The sequence below is a fragment of the Macrobrachium rosenbergii genome, chromosome 45 (genome assembly GCF_040412425.1).
Source record: "Macrobrachium rosenbergii isolate ZJJX-2024 chromosome 45, ASM4041242v1, whole genome shotgun sequence".
NCBI classification, from domain to species: domain Eukaryota; kingdom Metazoa; phylum Arthropoda; class Malacostraca; order Decapoda; family Palaemonidae; genus Macrobrachium; species Macrobrachium rosenbergii.
The window spans coordinates 34,137,356-34,155,707 of NC_089785.1; the positions used below are offsets into that span (position 1 = coordinate 34,137,356).

Genomic DNA, 18,352 nt, shown 5'->3' on the forward strand with positions numbered 1-18,352 from the left:
TTGGATTCCATGCCATGTTTTGGATTCTACTACTTTTAGGGTTGATTTTGGATTCCACTGGTTGTTTTGGATGGCACGATTTATTTTGAAAACCAATTCTTGTTTTGGATTCTGCTGCTTCTTTACTATACTACTATTTTGGATTCCACTTCTTTTGAATTCTACTGCTTGTTTCATGTTCCACTACTTTTTAGATTTTACTTATGGCTTTGGATATAATTTCTTTTTGTACTACACTACCTTTTCCTAGTCCCACTTCTTGTTTTGGATTCCACTACTTTTCTGGACTCAGCTGCTTTTTTGTATTCCACTAATTTTTGGATTTCACTACTCGTTTTGCATTCCACTTCTTTTTTTGGATTCCACTTCTGTTCGTACTCCACTACTTTTTCAATTCAGATCATATTTCATTCAACTACTTTTCTGGATCCAAGTACTTTCGTATGATTTAGCTGCTCTTTTAGCACAAACAATTTTTATTCAACTACTTTTTGAATTTAACCACTTTTTAAAATGTAACTACTTTTTGGATTTAAATACTTTTTAAATTTTGCTTTTCTGGATTTTACTACTTTTTTATCTAACTACTTTTTTAATTTAAATGTTTTTTGGGATTTATCTAGTTTTTAATGAAACTACATTTTGGATTTCACTGATTTTTCTGGACTTAACTGCTTTTATAATGTAATTACATATTGGGGTTTAACTACTTTTTTATTTAACTACTTTTAAAATTTTAACTACTTTTTTACTTATGTTTTAATTAAACACCTTTTTTAGATTTAATTACGTTTTTAATTGAGCTCCTTTTCTTTTTTATCCGCTTTTTTAGATCAACTGCTTTTTTTACAATAAGTACTTTTTCTTTTTACACAGCTGCGATTTTAATAAACTCCTTTTGCTGAAGTTGTTTGTAGAGACAAGAGAGATTGTCCGTGACACTTGAGAGATCAGTGACACCTGACGTTGTTCAGTGTTAAGTAACACTTTATTAAGCAACACCAAGACTCCATAGTGATATAAAAAGCAACCAAGGTGCAATAAAAGTTACGTTTGCTGCAATGAAAGTGACATTTAGTTGGCCATTAGGCCTAGGCTTTGTTCATAGGCCTATTCCTCCTTCCGAATGACTTTCGGTTTTGACTGAATATAGGGATTGGATTCATGAGAAATAATTATAGGCCCAATTTTCTTTTTGATTGATCAGATTTCAACTGAATTGGGGAATAGTTTTCACAGAAAAGAAAGATTCACAGGCCTAATTCTATTCTTCGTTCTGGAATACAGGAATTGTCTTCGTAGAGAATAATTATAGGCCTATTCCCCTTTCTGAATTACTCATTTTTGACCGAATTTAAGAACTGTAAACACAGGATAATTATAGGCCTATTCCTCGTTCTTAACTATTAATTTTTTACTGAATTTAGGAATTATCTTCATACAAAATAATAATAGGTATTCCTTGTACTAAATTATTCTCTTTTTTTTTTTTTACTGAATTTAGGAATTGTCATCGTACAAAATAATTATGGGCCTACTCCTCGTTCTGATTTATTAATTTTTTACAGAACTCAGGAATTGTCACAATAGAGAATAAGGATTCATAGGCCTATTCCTCCTTCGGAATGACTTTCACTTCTGAATTTAGTAATTGTGTTCGTAGGAGAATCAAGATTCATAATATAATAATAATAATAATAATAATAATAATAATAATAATAATAATAACAACAACAACAGTATATATATATGTATACATATACATATATATATATATATATATATATATATATATATATATATATATATATATATATATATATATATATATATATATATATATATATATATTATGTGTGTGTGTGTGTGGCACGCCTGTTTGCTGTTTCTTATATGGCTTCAAGATGCTCCAAAATGCGCACAAATTTCCAAAAATTTCACAGCGTCCCCTACCCGCTGCTGATAGGGCTCGCTTCGCTCGCCACCCTTCCCATACCACAAGTTCTGAACCTTCCCCCGCCCCACCCCAAGAAAAATCTGAAATGACGCCACTGGTTCCTGGGCCTATTCTTCGTTCTGAATCAGTATTCACTGAATTCACGTAACATGTTCGTAGAAAGCAATATGAGTCTATTTCTCGTTCTGGATTATTAACTTTTTTTTTTTTTTACCGAATTTAGGGACTGTTTTCTTAGAAAAATAAAGATTCATAGGCCTATTCTTCCTTCTGAATAAATCCTTTTTTTTCTCTATTCCGGAAACGCTTTCGTAGAAGGCAAAATGAAATTGCAAATGAAATCTCTCCAATGACTGCATGACATGAACATTTTAATTTCGTCCCGTGAAACCAAATTTAACTCACGGTTTCAAAACATCTGTAACCCTGATTTTTTTGGAAGTTCCGTGGATTTCAAAATTCCCTGTGCCCGCTCCTGTAACCGTCAATGCATATATTATAAATACACGTCGCCACTGCCGTGACAAAGGGGCGTATCTCAAAAAAGCTGAAAATTGAGATAATTTCACCTTTATGTTTCTCACGGCGGGTTTTGTACTGTGACAAAGCGGTGTATCTGTACTCATTGCGGTTACCCTATTACGTCATCTTTAGGTGAGGACTTATCTAAACAAGTGAAAAATGCACCGAAGTTTCTTCGGCGCAATCGTGTTTTCTGTACAGCCGCTACAGCGTATAATCAAGGCTATCGTAAATAGATCTATCTTTCGGTGGTCTCGGTATAATACTGTACGAGCCGCGGGCCATGAAACTTTAACCACGGCCCGGCGGTGGCATGTCCTATATCGTTGCCAGACGCACGGTCATGGCTAACTTTAACCTTAAATAAGATAAAAACTACTGAGGCTCGAGGGCTGCAATTTGGTATGTTTGATGATTGGAGGGTGAACGATCAACATACCAATTTGCAGTCCTCTAGCCTCAGTAGTTTTTGAGATCTGAGGGCGGACAGAAAAAGTGCGGAAAGAAAAAGTGGAGACGGACAGACGAAGCCGGCACAATAGTTTTATTTTACCGAAAACTGAAAAAAGAATGTCCGTTCACGAGACGTATAGGCGTAACTAAAGTTACGTCTCTATGAAGCGTTTCAAAAAGAGCGATGACTAGATTTCATTGACTGACGCCTGAGTGTAAGCAGAACGTAGGCTAGAAAATGTTTTATTGAAAATATATATTACATCATAAAATCGTTCATATCGATATAAGTTGTGACACTGCATAACATAGACTTCGAATTAGGTCTCTCTCTCTCTCTCTCTCTCTCTCTCTCTCTCTCTCCTAATAAACCTTCTCACTACAAGAACACGAAGGCCAATTGAATAGGATAGATTTCTTCAAACACCGGTTACTACACTCACGAACATAAATAAATAACTATGGCCGCTTTTAAGTAATATTCGTCTCCTTATTCGTTGCATAACGAGGTCCTGTACTTCTCCCTATACACCTTCAGTCAACGAAGTCTTTGTTCTTTAACATTTACCTGTTTAGGCACTGAGTCATCTGCGTTCTCCATAACATCAAGTATTTACTGTTTATATTCGAGTTCCATCAGTCAAGTTATTTTCGCATAATATAATAGACTTAAACTACCGCTGAAACACACTCACACACATTTCATGATCTTTTTATGCTTTTATGAAAACAGGCTTAGGGGTAATGAATATGAGAGGCCCAACACCATGAAAATTGTAGCAGCAAGGACCATCCATAAACCTTGTTGTAATGGAGTTACTTGCAGCAAACTAGGTAAAAAATGCTCGTCATTCTCAGTAGCAGAAAGGGAGGCCATACTTCAGGCTTATTGTGGAACCAATAGTCTTCGACGGCAAAGAGAGCTTATTGTTCGCTTTGTGGAACTTTACCAAGGTAAAGTAGAGAACTGTGAATGATCAGGGTTCTAGAAGCTCCTTGTCAAAGAACGGAGAGCATCTGCCTGTTTGCAAAACTACTGTATGTTCTTGAACACCCTTAATATCCCGGAAAAAAACTCTCCGAACAGCCATTGGTAAGAGCCAGCCTGCAGGTAAGGTGGAAAAAGACAAGAAGAGGATCAGATCTGCAAGTTCTGAGAAAGAGGACAACGCAAGGAGACAAGCGATCACCGAACATGTTAATCGATTTCCACGAATGGAATCCCACAATTGTCGACAAAATTCAGCGTGAGATCATCTGCATCCAGATCCGAACAAAGAGAGATTATTCATGCTATGTTTCTGGAAGAAAATTCTCCGAGAGGCATATCGGCAAGCTACATAACTTATTGTGAGTTCATAAGGAGCCAGAATATTTCCTTCTATAATCCTAAGAAGGATCTCTGTAAGCTGTGTGAAAATTACAGCAAAGGAAATGCTGAAAATAAAAGAATTTCAAGGCCAGTTTCGAGAACACACAAAAGAGAAGGAAGCTGTAGGGAGAAAGAAAGATGAAGCTAAACATGACACTGATCCTTTTCTCACTGCAGCAGCATTCGACCTTCGACCTCCACCAGGTTATTTACCTCCCAAGGGCAAATGATGACATGCTTTATTGTAAGATGAGAGAGGCTAACTATAATCTTAATATCTATAACTTGCAAACTAAGGCTTGCCATAGTTTTACTTGCCATGAGGGACATGGGAAACGAGGGTCCTCTGAAACTGGCACCTGGATGCCGCCGCCGGGGTGAAAACTGTAAAAATGTTTGCGGACGGGTGTCCTGGACAAAATAGAAATTCTGTAGTCACGGCCATGCTCTGAGAGGTATTGAAAAGATACTACACCTAATTTTCCTCGAGGCCTATCACGGCCAAAACGAAGGTGACTCAGCACACAGTGCCATCAGCACTGCCCTAGACAATGTTGGTGACCTTTATATGCCTTCTCAATTAATACCAATTTTTCGACTAGCGAGAAAAAAAAATCTTTATTTTGTTCATCCAGTCCAGACTCTTGATTTTCTCGATTTGAAGACTTTGGCAAAAGTAATTCGTATACTAGCCATTAGAATAGAAGACCGGGTGAATTCTGTTAATGGACAGAAATGAGAGCGGTAACGGTGCAGAAGAGTTCTTTGGATAGAATTTTCTTCAAGAATGGTCGCCTAAATGAACACTTCAGATCTATAACACTGAAGCAGCGAACGCAGCCTGACCCAAACATTTCACTGCTTCATAAACTTTGCACTGAACCTCCCAAAATCGCTAAGGAGAAGTATGAAGATGTGATGTCACTTTGTAATATTGCCTTACCAGTTGCCAGGGGTTCCGAGTGCGTTGTAAATTTATTCAAATGATTGCCACACTAACTAACAAGTTTTTCATAGCACGTAGGTACCAAAAACAATCTTTTAAAAAAATATGTGAAGCTTTTATATATTTTATCGTGTGTACAACAAAGGAGTGTTCTAATAATTATTGTCGATAAAGTATGAATTATCTATTATTCTATTTCTTTACATCCATAATGATTTAGCTATTCGCATATTATGCTCCGGCATCATGAAATGTTTACCCAATCAGTAATTTCCCTGGGGTCATTTCCTAAATATCTCCGAAAAAAGTGGGAAAAATAAGTTTAGTTTCCATGTCGTGAATGAACAAACAGACAGACTAATAAAACCGATAAAAAAACAGCCTCAATGATGAAGTAATCAAAACAGTGCTTTGTCCGACAGTGTAGGGGGAAAGGAAGGAAGGATCTTCACACGAAAAAGATGCAGATCTTTTGCGCAACTGATGCATTCTGTCAATTCAGATCCTTCTCTTCACAGATTAAAGGAGGCAACTAAAGAGTAACTGAAGTGTTTTGAAATTGAAACGAGTAAAATATACGGCGAATTTCTTCGGCGCAATCGAGTTTTTTGTACACCGTATAATCAAGGCCACCGAAAATTTATATAACTTTAGGTGGTCGTGGCATAATGCTGTATGAGCCGCGGCCCGTGAAACTTTAATCACGGACCGTTGGTGGTCTATCCTATGTCGTTGCCAGAAGCACGATTATGGCTAAATTTGACCTTAAATAAAATAAAAACTACTGAAGCTAGAGGGCTTCAATTTGGTATGATGATTGGAGGATGCATGATCAACATACCAATTTGCAGCCCTCTAGCCTCAGTAGTTTTTAAGATCTGAGGTCGGACAGAAAAAGTGAGGACAGAAAAACTTGCGGACGGACAGACAAAGCCGGCACTACAGTTTTCTTTTACAGAAAACAAAAACTATTCCTAAAAGACGACAGGGCGTATCTATTTCAACCCCCCATCCAACAACCTGCTTAAAGAAGAGTAGGATTTTTGTCATTATATTACATATGAGGCCAACTACATTCTTTGGGAAAACTCTGTTCCAAATTTATCGTGACTGCCTTCGGGATTACACGAGCAGTTAACAGAAACATCAGCTCAGAAACTTCAGATGACTCTCCTGGAAAGGTGAAAGAACTGAGAGACTCCACTTCGACTTGGTTGTGACGATATATTATGAATGCGGTTAGCATTTTTTGTTTTCCCAAGGAATGTGCGTAAATGAATTCCGATCATAAGTTAATCTTTGACGTGAAATCACTTATCACGGACATACAATTAAATGAGACAAGTAATTTATACATTACAACTGACATGGAGATTCTGACAGATCTCTTGGTTTTCAGTTTTATTTCTCGTATAGAAAAATTTATACAGTTTCCGCAGAAGTCAATGCGTACAAAATTATTTTAAGGCTCTTTTGCATACGATGAGGTTAACTGAGGTTAATTCAGTTGGTAAGTGAATGTTTCTGACAGGTCTGCAGAAAGCCAAACTTTCATAGAATCAAACGAAAACTCGTCTTTGCTACATCTGAGTTTTAATAGGAATTTATACATATATATATATATATATATATATATATATATATATATATATATATATATATATATATATATATATATATGTGTGTATATATATGTGTACATATACATATATAGTATACAGTATATATGTATGTATATATACATATATATACTAAATATATGTATGTATATATATGTATATATACATATATATACTAAATATATGTACATATACAGTATATATATATATGTGTGTGTGAAGGCATTACAGAGGCCATGTTGACCTTGGATTTACACGGTTGACCTGGGATCCTATCCAAAGGGCACTGGAAGGGCAGGAATCTTTGACAACGCCCCTGCTGAATCCTTCTGTCGAAAGGATAATCCAGTAATCCAAGGTCTAGAAATTATAACTGAGATTCACTTCCAGGAATCTTCTGGACTAAAAAAAAAAAAAAAAAAAAACAACCCTGGCTGGGACTCCTTTTAAAATCTGGTTCAGTCTAGAGACGAACTGACCAGTCTGGCCTCATATGAATATTTCCTCTGTAGCACCTTCCAGAATTGTAGTGGCTTATTAAGTAAAATTCTTTATTTTATAGGTACTTTTTAAGTATGTGTATATTATATATATATATATATATATATATATATATATATATATATATATATATATATATATATATATTTCTTGCATACATATGGGACAACTTTTTTTTTTTTTTTTGCCTTAATTTTATCTTTTTAATTTTTAGTTTTCTGTAAAAGAAAATTATTGAGATGGCTTTGTCTGTCTCTCTGCACTTTTGTTGTCTGCCTTCAGATCTTAAGGCTACTGAGGCTAGAGGGCTGCAAATTGGTCTGTTGACCATCCACCCTCCAATCATCAAACATACCAAATTGCAGCCCTCTAGCCTCAGTAGTTTTTATTTTATTCACGGTTAAAGTTACCCATAATTGTGCGTCTGGCACCGGTATCGGTGCTAAAACACAGGCCACCACTGGGCGGTGGCTGAGAGTCTCATACAGTATTATGCACTGTACAGAAAACTCGATTGCGCCGAAGAAACTTCAGGGCATTTTTTACTTGCTTTTTGTATTTCTGAAATTATATACAGTATATACATATATATATATATATATATATATATATAATATATAAATATATATATATATATATATATATATATATATATATATATATATATATATATATATAAATATATATATATATATATATATATATATATATATATATATATATATATATATATATATTATCACAAACTAAAGTAAGATATTCATTTATGCAGTAAATCAAAGAAGATACAAATATTAGTACAGAGAAACACAAAGAGCTAACAATTTATTCAGTTGCTGAATAAACACAAAGCTTACATAAATGCAATTCCTGCGTCTCCATAAGAGAACCCGAAATTACGTAGCACCAAAGTAAGCGACTACTGGGTGCTAAGTCCGGTATTTTGCTGTTTTGAATATCTGTAGGGTGATATTTGGTAAATGAACTGTTTATTGTTTAGTCTTTGTGTTTCTCTGTTCTTCTTCTGCCTTTTTTACTATAAGTTTAGTATTTATTTTTTTCTGTCAGCTTACGTAACAACACGCCATGTTGGTCTTCGGGTGGAAATTGCACAGTTCCTCCGGAACCGTTCGTGGGAATTTCAAACTCAAATTCCCTCATTTAATGATGTCTCAAGTTTCCCCACCAAAGCAATATTAAAAAAAATTAAAAATAGTAAGAGGAAATTGCTCAAAGTCCACGAGACTTTAATAATAGTTTCGTAGGAATTATTTAATGAAGCGCAAGCATTTCCGAAGATGAGAAGCAAGAGGTGGAAATCTTTGAGTAATGTTTTTCCCGGTTGTGAAGTTTGACTACAAGACGCTCTCTCGTCTCGTTGTCACCGAGACACGTGATGCCCAAATATGGATAGCACCCTGGGTAGGACCCTGGGAACCAGGGGTCACGGTCTGGAAAGACTTGGGTAGGACCGTGGCCCCGGGGACCTTATACCCGATCTCTTTGAGTCTAAACGGAACTTTGGGGAATGCTGAATTCCAGGGTGTTGGCGCTCCCTAAGCTCTATGCCGTTATTTTACCTCTCCAAAGAGCAAATTATTTCAACTTTCACCTATTAAATAGCTTCATATCCCCAAAATAAATTAATCTAAGGTATTTAGAATCATATATACTTTAAATAAAAGCTGAAATAAATGTTGATTTCTTCCATCCTCATCAATATTTTCCAGCGCGGAGAAACCTACCAATCACGTCGTCCCTTTCTCAGCGGTCGACCAATGGCGGCGCACTTCGGGTTTATGCAACTGTCCACTTCTCACTCATAGATAACGTGTTAGCTAGAGTCTTCGAGTATAACAACTTCAGAGTGAATCTGATACGCCGCCATCTTTGATTTTCTTACATTTTAAGTAATTCTCGTGTAATCTTTATTCTGTAACGTAATAATAACGACGGAATTATGTTATAAGTGACGATCATTACACAAGGACTTCATCTTCTTTGACAGACCGAAGTGACTCCTGGAAAAACGGATCTTACGTAAGGGTCACGTGACCTTACATAACTCTGTTTTAAGAGTTTCTCAGCTTTCCAGAAGACGTTTGCAATGACCCTCCATTGCAAAGTGAACAATTGCAGAAGCGTTATTATCCTGCAACGTAAAAATAAACGTTAGGAAAAACATTTAGTGTCAAAAGCGTCTTCACTCCACTCGGAGCGTTTCATAACCAGCTCTATGCCTTTTACGTAAAGTGACTTCTTCTTTTTTTCTTATTCATTTCAGGCGGGACCAACTTACGAACGAACCCTCCATCACGTATATAGGAGCGCTTGCGCGGGAAAGGACCGCCAATGTTCAAACATACGCTGGAATACTTGGTACATATTCATATATCGCTCTCTCGGGACCGCTCGTCTCTTGTTCTGTGACATGTGCTGGTGTGTGAATTCGGAAAAATATTTTTTTGTGCGGAAAATATGATATTGTGTTGTGCATATTTTGACTGGTTATTTATTTAAAAATAGAACAATCATTAAATAGACAGAAGGAAGCTTATATATATATATATATATATATATATATATATATATATATATATATATATATATATATATATATATATATATATATATATATAGTATATATATATATATATAATACATATATACTGTATATATATATGTGTGTGTGTGTGTGCGTGTGTGCATGTATCCTTATTCTTGTATCTATATTATATATATATATATATATATATATATATATATATATATATATATATATATATTATCCATATACAAATCTCTGATTAAAAGATATTCCCAAATAAAAGAAACTCAGCATGAAAGGGTTATTTTTAGTTATAATAAAAGCGAAATTGCTTTTATTTTCCTTTTCATTTGAAACACTTATTCCCCTCGGAGCCTTTCCGTCACCCATGCATATCATACACACCTTGGTCAGCTACTCGTTTCTCAGCCCCTGATCACAACATTGCTTTCCAACCACTGAATTATGTGGGGGTGTCACAAAGTCAAGGGTCAACCAGCTTGGTCAGTTTTATATACCTTTAAACCTTTTGATTACTGCGTTTTTAGCGCAAGTGTCACTGGCACAAGCGGCCTTTCACAATAAAGCTCAACACCTTTGCGTGTGGCCATTACTTGGAAAGGTGATCCTCGGATTAAATTAGAAGCTGCTTGTGTTAGTGACTCTTGTGCTAAAAACACAATAATCTAAAGGTTTAAAGGTATATGAAACTGACCAAGCCGGTTGAACCTTCACTTTATGATGCCCCCACAGAATCTACAGATTGAAGAGCAGTGCTATGATTGGGCGTTGAGAAACGACTAGCTGACCTAGGTGTGTATGATATGTATAGATGACGGAACGGTTCCAGTGGGAATAAGTGTTTCAAAATTACATGGAAAATACAAGCGCTTTTGCTATATATATATATATATATATATATATATATATATATATATATATATATATATATATATATATATATATATATATATATATATATATATATATATATATATATATATATATATATATATATATATATATATATATATATATATATATATATATATATATATATATATATATATATATATATATATATATATATATATATATATATATATATATTTATGTGTGTTTTGTATTACGACAACTATTACTTTCATTTCAAGATATGTGGAGTCGTTTCATTGTTTCTCAACATAAAATATCCGGTTTAAAATAAAAGTCTCAGAAGTTACAGGTTGTTACAGTGGGGTGGCGGTGGTGGCACGTTGTCACGTGACGAGTCGGCGGAAGAACTTACGTAAACTGCTACGAAATTAGCCCGACATTTAAAAACCCGTCTTTGAGGAAGGAGAAAGCTATATCAGCGTCCAGCTAAATTCTGGCAATGTTCCATAAGTTTGCGGTTACGCTCGCCAGCTACTCTCTCTCTCTCTCTCTCTCTCTCTCTCTCTCTCTCTCTCTCTCTCTCTCTCTCTCTCTCTCTCAGAGAGCTATCTATCTATCTATCTATCCATTGCGGGAGAAGCTCACGTTTTTAAATCTTTGGAAATCTCTGACCTTGATCATTGCGTTTCGGGTTAGACTCGTTCTGATAATTTCTTCGCTGGTTGATATTTTAACCTAACTAAGACTTTCTTACTAGTTATTGCTGAATCTTTAATAAGCAATAACCTTTATTATACCAGTGCCAAAACGTACCCGGACATATCACGGGGCGTAAAATTACGAAAGTAAGAAGCAAGCACACACCTAGACGCATATGCCATTGGGTACAAAGAAATCTTCTTCATGCGGGAAGGAACCTTGACTTGGAGACCCGATGCTCTTGGAAACGACAAACTAAAATCCGTCGTTTGATAAACGAGACGAGAACGATACAGCAGTTTTCAAAATCGTTTTGTAACCGAGTTGCTGCTGCTGAGACCTTTGGAAACGGTGGTCAAGCAGTTACGAAAGCCGTTCGCGGTTCGTGTCATATTCGTGACGGTGGGAATTCGGTGCAGATGGGTTCCCGCCGCCATTAAGTGGCTAGACAGCCTTCGATGAAAATCTCTCTCTCTCTCTCTCTCTCTCTCTCTCTCTCTCTCTCTCTCTCTCTCTCTCTCTCTCTCTCTCTCTCTCTCTCTCTCTCAAGCAAGCAAGAGTTATTCAAATTCTGGGAAGGGGTAACAGTAACTGACACGATTAAGAACCCGGTCGAAGGTCGTTTACGTAAAAGTCCCTTTTTGATTTGGAAAATTGCGCTCTCATTCAGGGTTTACCTTTCCACTGCATGCAATAGTTGTGCAATGAGCGTAAGTGCTTGCTTCATTGCATAAACTTTGATGTATTACTGAAACTGCTCGTTTTATCAGAAGAATTTTTCTATCTGACAAAAAAAAATTTTTCTTTCGGTTTTAACATTTTTTCTTGACCTCTCTCTCTCTCTCTCTCTCTCTCTCTCTCTCTCTCTCTCTCTCTCTCTCTCTCTCTCTCTCGTTCTTCTCCTTCTTCTTCTTCTTCTTCTTCTTCTTCTTCTTTGCTCTTTTGCCCTTTCCGCACACCCAGACATCATCGGCCTAATCCGTGGAAGCTATCTATGCTAGTCCGTGGCCTCTTGGCTCGCTGCGTTAAAATGTATGTCATTATGAATAACAACGAACATTTCATCATTTCCCTCCTCCCCCTGCAGTTTTCTCTTCATGAATGACCTTCATCAAGATGCATTTTATTCATTTTATTCATCGCCTTTCATTTCTCTTTCTCATGGCACCTTTGTGGCTGGTTCTCCGTCTTCCATAGTCTAGTTGTCTGTCTCCCGCTGACGCGATCTGAGGTTGGGCCCGGGAAACTTGTTTCTTGCGCCTGTCAAACGCCTCCTGAAGCTATTCCTTTCTGCTGGTTGGGCAGAATCCAGAGGTCTACATCTCCTTGAACCCCTTACCACATTAACCTGCCCTGAGGCAAGGGTATGTGCTGGCACAAGGCTAGCTTGAGCCAGACCAACCACCAACCAACCTAGAGGGGTTCAAACACGTGAACTCCTAAGAGAGAGAGAGAGAGAGAGAGAGAGAGAGAGAGAGAGAGAGAGAGAGAGAGAGAGAGAGAGAGAGATTTTACCATTTAAATACCATTACCATACATTCTTGCATAATGATACCTGTGTGCCTTCGCCTAATGGCCACGCACTTAAACAGAAAGAGACAGAAATAGCTCGTACATTTCAAAATTACCAGAGGCTACGATTCCGGAAGACCCAGAATAGGGAAGCGGAAGTGAACACGGCTCCAAATATATACGGTGAATACGGCAGAGGATTACAACATTCTAGTCTTAGGCCTATGGGAGGCACAACAAAAACATGGTCCTAGTGTCTTCCCCCTTGAGTAATGTAACTTGGATGTTTACAGAGATATAACCGGGAACCTTTCTCTGGAATAACCGGGATATTTTATCTGAAAAAAAAAAACTATCTAGAAAACAGTGACAAGTGACAATCTGACTGCAAATTACTCTTAAAACAGTGGAACATTTGCAAAAAAAAAAATAAAATCGTTATTATGGTAGCTAGACTACATCAGAAGTAACTACCTTGTATACCTCTGGGACAATGGATTGTAGCAAGGTAAGTATGGTAGAATGTTAAATATACTTAAGTAAATGATTACCTGTTTCCTTAGACACTCTTTTCCTCCTCAGAGTTCGTTGCTACACCTGTATCATAGTTTGCTCTTACTGTCACATTTTACTTACCTGCCAATTTATTTCAAAGAGCATCTGAATCTCAACTCACTCCTCTGTGTCACATAATAGGCACATCTTTATAACTTAGGAACTCTGCCCCTAGCAAATTGTTAGATTATAATGACATTTTATTATATATATCTTATCTTTATGATATCGCATTTCATCGTATTTCAGACCACTCAAATGTTGCTAACTATGGCTTGAATGACGTATTTTATTAGTTTCCTAACTCTCAGTCCAGTGTTTCGAAATATCTTCCATGACTTATCAAACTGGAATGGTACTATAAATTTTCTTCGGCTTCATTTTTTTCCGGCAATTTGGTCATATATTTTGAAGCGAGTCTCATAACCATTCTTATGAATTAAATGATGCACTAACATTATATCATGATTTTTCATCAAATTTACCAAAATAATTCAGAGAATTCTAGAATTTCACGTGTTTGCGACGTGTTTAAGCATAATGTCTCAAGAATGAGACGGCCCCATTTGACGAACTTTTGGATATGTAATCATGACGCTGCCTTCTCCAGGTCACTATAACTTTTAGCAAATATTCCATCAATAACTGAGTTACCAAATCGAACCGTAAAAGGTCAAAGGTTGAGGTCAAGATTCCTTTGGTTTGAACGCTTCACCGCTTGGTTACATTTCCGGGGCATCCCTATTTGGCAAATGTCTCATTCGTGATATGCTGTACACATTCGTGACCCTAAAAAAGGAAAAAAATGAAGGTCGCTGCTCTAAGGTCGCTAGAAAGCTGGTGACCTCCTGACCTTCCGCCCCTTACGTAACCATCTAGAATTAAGGCAGTTGCTTCCGGAAAACAATTCGGTTACTGTGATTGATGCCCTCCGACGGGCAATTACCATCCGGGTAACCTTGGCTACAGGTGTGAAGCAAGACTTCGAAGTAGACTTTGTAGACTCTTATTTTAGCCAAGGATTTCACCGGATGGGTTAAGATTTTAGCATTTCGTTCATTGTTTTACCTAGGAAATCGTGGTTTTAATGAGCTGGCATAAGGGTGGAATCTATTAAAACTAAAACCCGTCATAAGGTGAACTCGTACTAGTGCCACTGAAACCTGATATAAGGTGAACTAGTACTACTGTATAGTCACTTGTTGCATACATTCTTATATGATTAAATGTTTCTACACCTCCTGCGTTCATTCATTATTCCAATTCGTCTTTTACTATATTCTTCTTGTATCTAAAATTTCTCTCTCAATCTTTAAAGAATTATTTCTCTTTTTATTAGTCATGTGTGACTTTGGTGCAATGGCTGATGATAACAAAAGTTTAGATACAACTTTAATAAGATTTTGACAAGGAATAGAGTTAATAAAGAATCGGCCGATACCAGTTAACAGATTCAATTATTTATTTGATTTACGTCCCTAAATTCATAGTAACAGATTAAAAAAATTTTTTTATATAATCGCTAAAAAAATTGTCTGGATAGTAACCGCTAAGGAAATATAAATGAAACTGCGAAAATTTGTAGATTTATCACTAACAGAATCACAAAAATTACACACACACACACACACACACACACACACACACACACACATATATATATATATATATATATATATATATATATATATATATATATATATATATATATATATATATATATAAACACTTTTTCCCTTCACTGGTTACGTACCAGGGCTTTAGTCCTATACATAGCCATCATTTAGGCTACATCTCTTGCACAATATCATTTACACTCTCTAATTCTCCCGTTCCTTCACTGTTGCAAAATGTCATTGCATTATTTACATTCTCTTATATTCTCGTTTTCTCAGATATTCATTTTCTCTCCACAGGTCTTCCATTATGGCATCTTCGACCTGCCCCTACCATGCAGGTTCAAAATGTCTCCCGTCGCCAACCTCGAGACAGACATAGCATTGCCTACGCCAGCAGTAAGTTTGAATATAAACTGATTAGTCATTGACAATAACCTTCTGTTAATGGAATGGCTTTGACACCTGTGGATACAAGTGTTTGAAAATTAACAAGAAACAACACTTGTGTCTGCCCTTAACTCTAAACGCAAAGCGTTCGTTTTAAAAGTGGCAACGCTATACTTGTAGTTTTAGAGATTTTCATGTCTAAATGTTATTTTTCAATAAAATTATAGCTCCTTTCATTGTAATTGGCCGACTCGTTGGTTCGTAAATTTTATCTATGCAAATTTTAACTTCTTTATGAACTAAATCAGGTTAAAAAAATTTTCATAAAATATGTAAACATTATAGGCCTAATTTTATATGTATCCTGAAAACAATTCGTAGGTTCGTAAAAGTGTTGACTATGATAAAACATGAAATTAAAATACAATACACAATAACTGTGATTTAAAGCTCAAATGCATGGAAAGCAATTAAATGAATGTTTAACCTGCACCGGAAACTGTTATCATAATTGCCTTGAACATTGTCGGGTGGTTGGATTTACCCTTAATCCGTTTGCTGTTAGATTCATATTTCTAAATTATATTTACAGTTTACGCCATACCCTAACAAAAAAGAAGTTTCTTCAGACATCGTGTTTTCTATATAATTTAGTAGCCTATGGAAATATAATACATTGGTTAGGCCTAAGTCATATATATATATATATATATATATATATATATATATATATATATATATATATATGATAAAACTGATAAAACAAAAAACAGGTCATATACACACTGTTATAAACACATGCACGTGGGAAATATATGGAAGGAATCTGTTTCCTATCTTTACCGTAAACCAGTTTATTCGTCATATTTACAAAGAAAAACAATTTTTAAAAACGAGTTACATACGCAAATCAAAAACATAATAAGAGAAGAAAGAATGTTTTAGATGTCGATGTCTTACTGATGAATTTTATTATTATTATTATTATTATTATTATTATTATTATTATTATTATTATTATTATTATTATTATTATTACTGTAGCAGTAGTAGTAATCAATGTTGTCAAAAAATATAGGTGGGTCCTGAAAAAGTTTAAAAAAATTTAAAAATGCAAGAACAGGATAGTAACCCACAAAAACTTCGTTTTCTATATTTAAAAAACCAAGGGCGCGTTCATGACGTGAAGCCAGACAAGAATTCCGTCGCCATGGGAATTTCATCATCTCATTTCGAATTTCACACCATGAAAAATCCACGAATAAACAAGAACCGACTTAATAATAGTATATTATCACAATTATCCTAATTCTATCAATATACATGTACCTAAATATAAATATTACGGTCATAAGAAGATATCAAACCCGCAAAGGCTGCTTTCAGTCGAAAGTTTAATGTCATGAACGGGACACCAGATGTCTCGTCCCATGTATCTCTCGCTTAGATACCAGATAGGAATACGAGTGTTAGGAACAATGTGCTGATTGTGTCTCTGTCGCAACCGATGGATCGGATTTCCCCTATTTTAACGCTGCCGTATGTATAATTTTTATTTTATACGTTACTTAATAACTTAAAAGATGTATAAATACGTGTTTAAATACATATTTTGTCTCAGAATTAGGATAATACTGAGAATTAGGATAATATTAATATTCTTTACGTAGGGCCGGGATACTATAGCATGGGACGGTTAGGTTTAGGGTCAAGGGTCAGGGTTCCTCGGTGGCCTTATTAGGATATTCATTTATCCTTAATGAATTAATGTTAAATCAGGCTTGCTTAGGATAGGCTAGGCTAGCTTATTATCCTTCGCCTGTGCAGGAATCTAGTATCCTATGGCAATAGTAGGGGATTATCTTTCAGTAGGACCTTAATCTGACGAACGTGAAGGATTAACGTGGATATCCTGTACATCCTGACTTGGGTTATCCTTAACCTAACCCAACCTTAGCCTTCCCCTAACCCAAATTTTAATCCTCCCCAACCCTCATTGTAGGTAAGGTCTTGATTCCTATGCAAGGTTAGTTTAGGGTGTGTCCCTTATATGTATAAAGATTTTAATTCCGGAAGAGATTTTACGAGCCCTAAGTTAGTTCGGGTCAGGGCATTTTGGGCACCAGGCCGCCTTTTTGTAAAATTCGGTATTGTGGGAATGAAGTTTTACTTGAAAAATACAAAACTTTATCTCAATGAAAAATTGATGCAGTCGGCGAGGCTAACAACTTTACCTTTAAGGATTTATGGCTATGTCTGTAAGTTCGCCACCTAGCAAAAGCTTTCACAGAAAAGCTGGGATATGCGGGGTAGAGAGACAGGGATATTCCAGGGGGACAAAGCCCTCCTGCCCAGGTCAGGGAACAGCGCCCTAAGTTAGGTCAGGACACAGCATTCTAGGAAAGTTTAGGATTTCTCACACCTACCCCTTTCTTCCTACTCTGCATCAGCTCCAAAAAGTTATGCTACATGCTGTGGACCACCTAAATACAGTACCAACTTAACCAGTCAGTATCCATCAGTTCGGTGATCGCCAAGTTTTTCCACAGAAAGCAACTTTTTCCAAGTCCAATTTCTGTGCATCTTGTACTGTATTGTACAGTCTCATATTTTTAGAGATTTACAGAGAATTTCCTTACAGTTGTGAAAGTGACAATCACGTAGCAGTTTTGATTGCAAAAAAGTGGTCTATATTGCTTTCATTAGCATCATATAGGCCATTAGTGTGATGAGGCTGTATTGGTGATATTTGTTTTTCCAGCCCTGTCAAAGCATACTTGTCATTT

At 36.1% G+C, this 18,352-nt stretch overlaps 1 protein-coding gene across 5 annotated transcripts in view; it reads left to right on the forward strand.

Annotated features, from left to right (window-relative positions):
• anchor (integral membrane protein GPR155 homolog anchor) overlaps positions 1-18,352 on the forward strand; it is a 76,579-nt gene that overhangs the window by 31,134 nt on the left and 27,093 nt on the right. For 3 of the 5 annotated variants that reach the window (XM_067089036.1, XM_067089037.1, XM_067089040.1), the window contains one exon: positions 15,477-15,575. In XM_067089036.1, the coding sequence (XP_066945137.1) occupies positions 15,477-15,575 (99 nt within the window). Of the gene's footprint in view, positions 1-13,374; positions 13,514-15,476; positions 15,576-16,984; positions 17,106-18,352 lie in introns of those variants that run through there. The other 2 variants (XM_067089038.1, XM_067089041.1) reach the window with 2 other exon arrangements.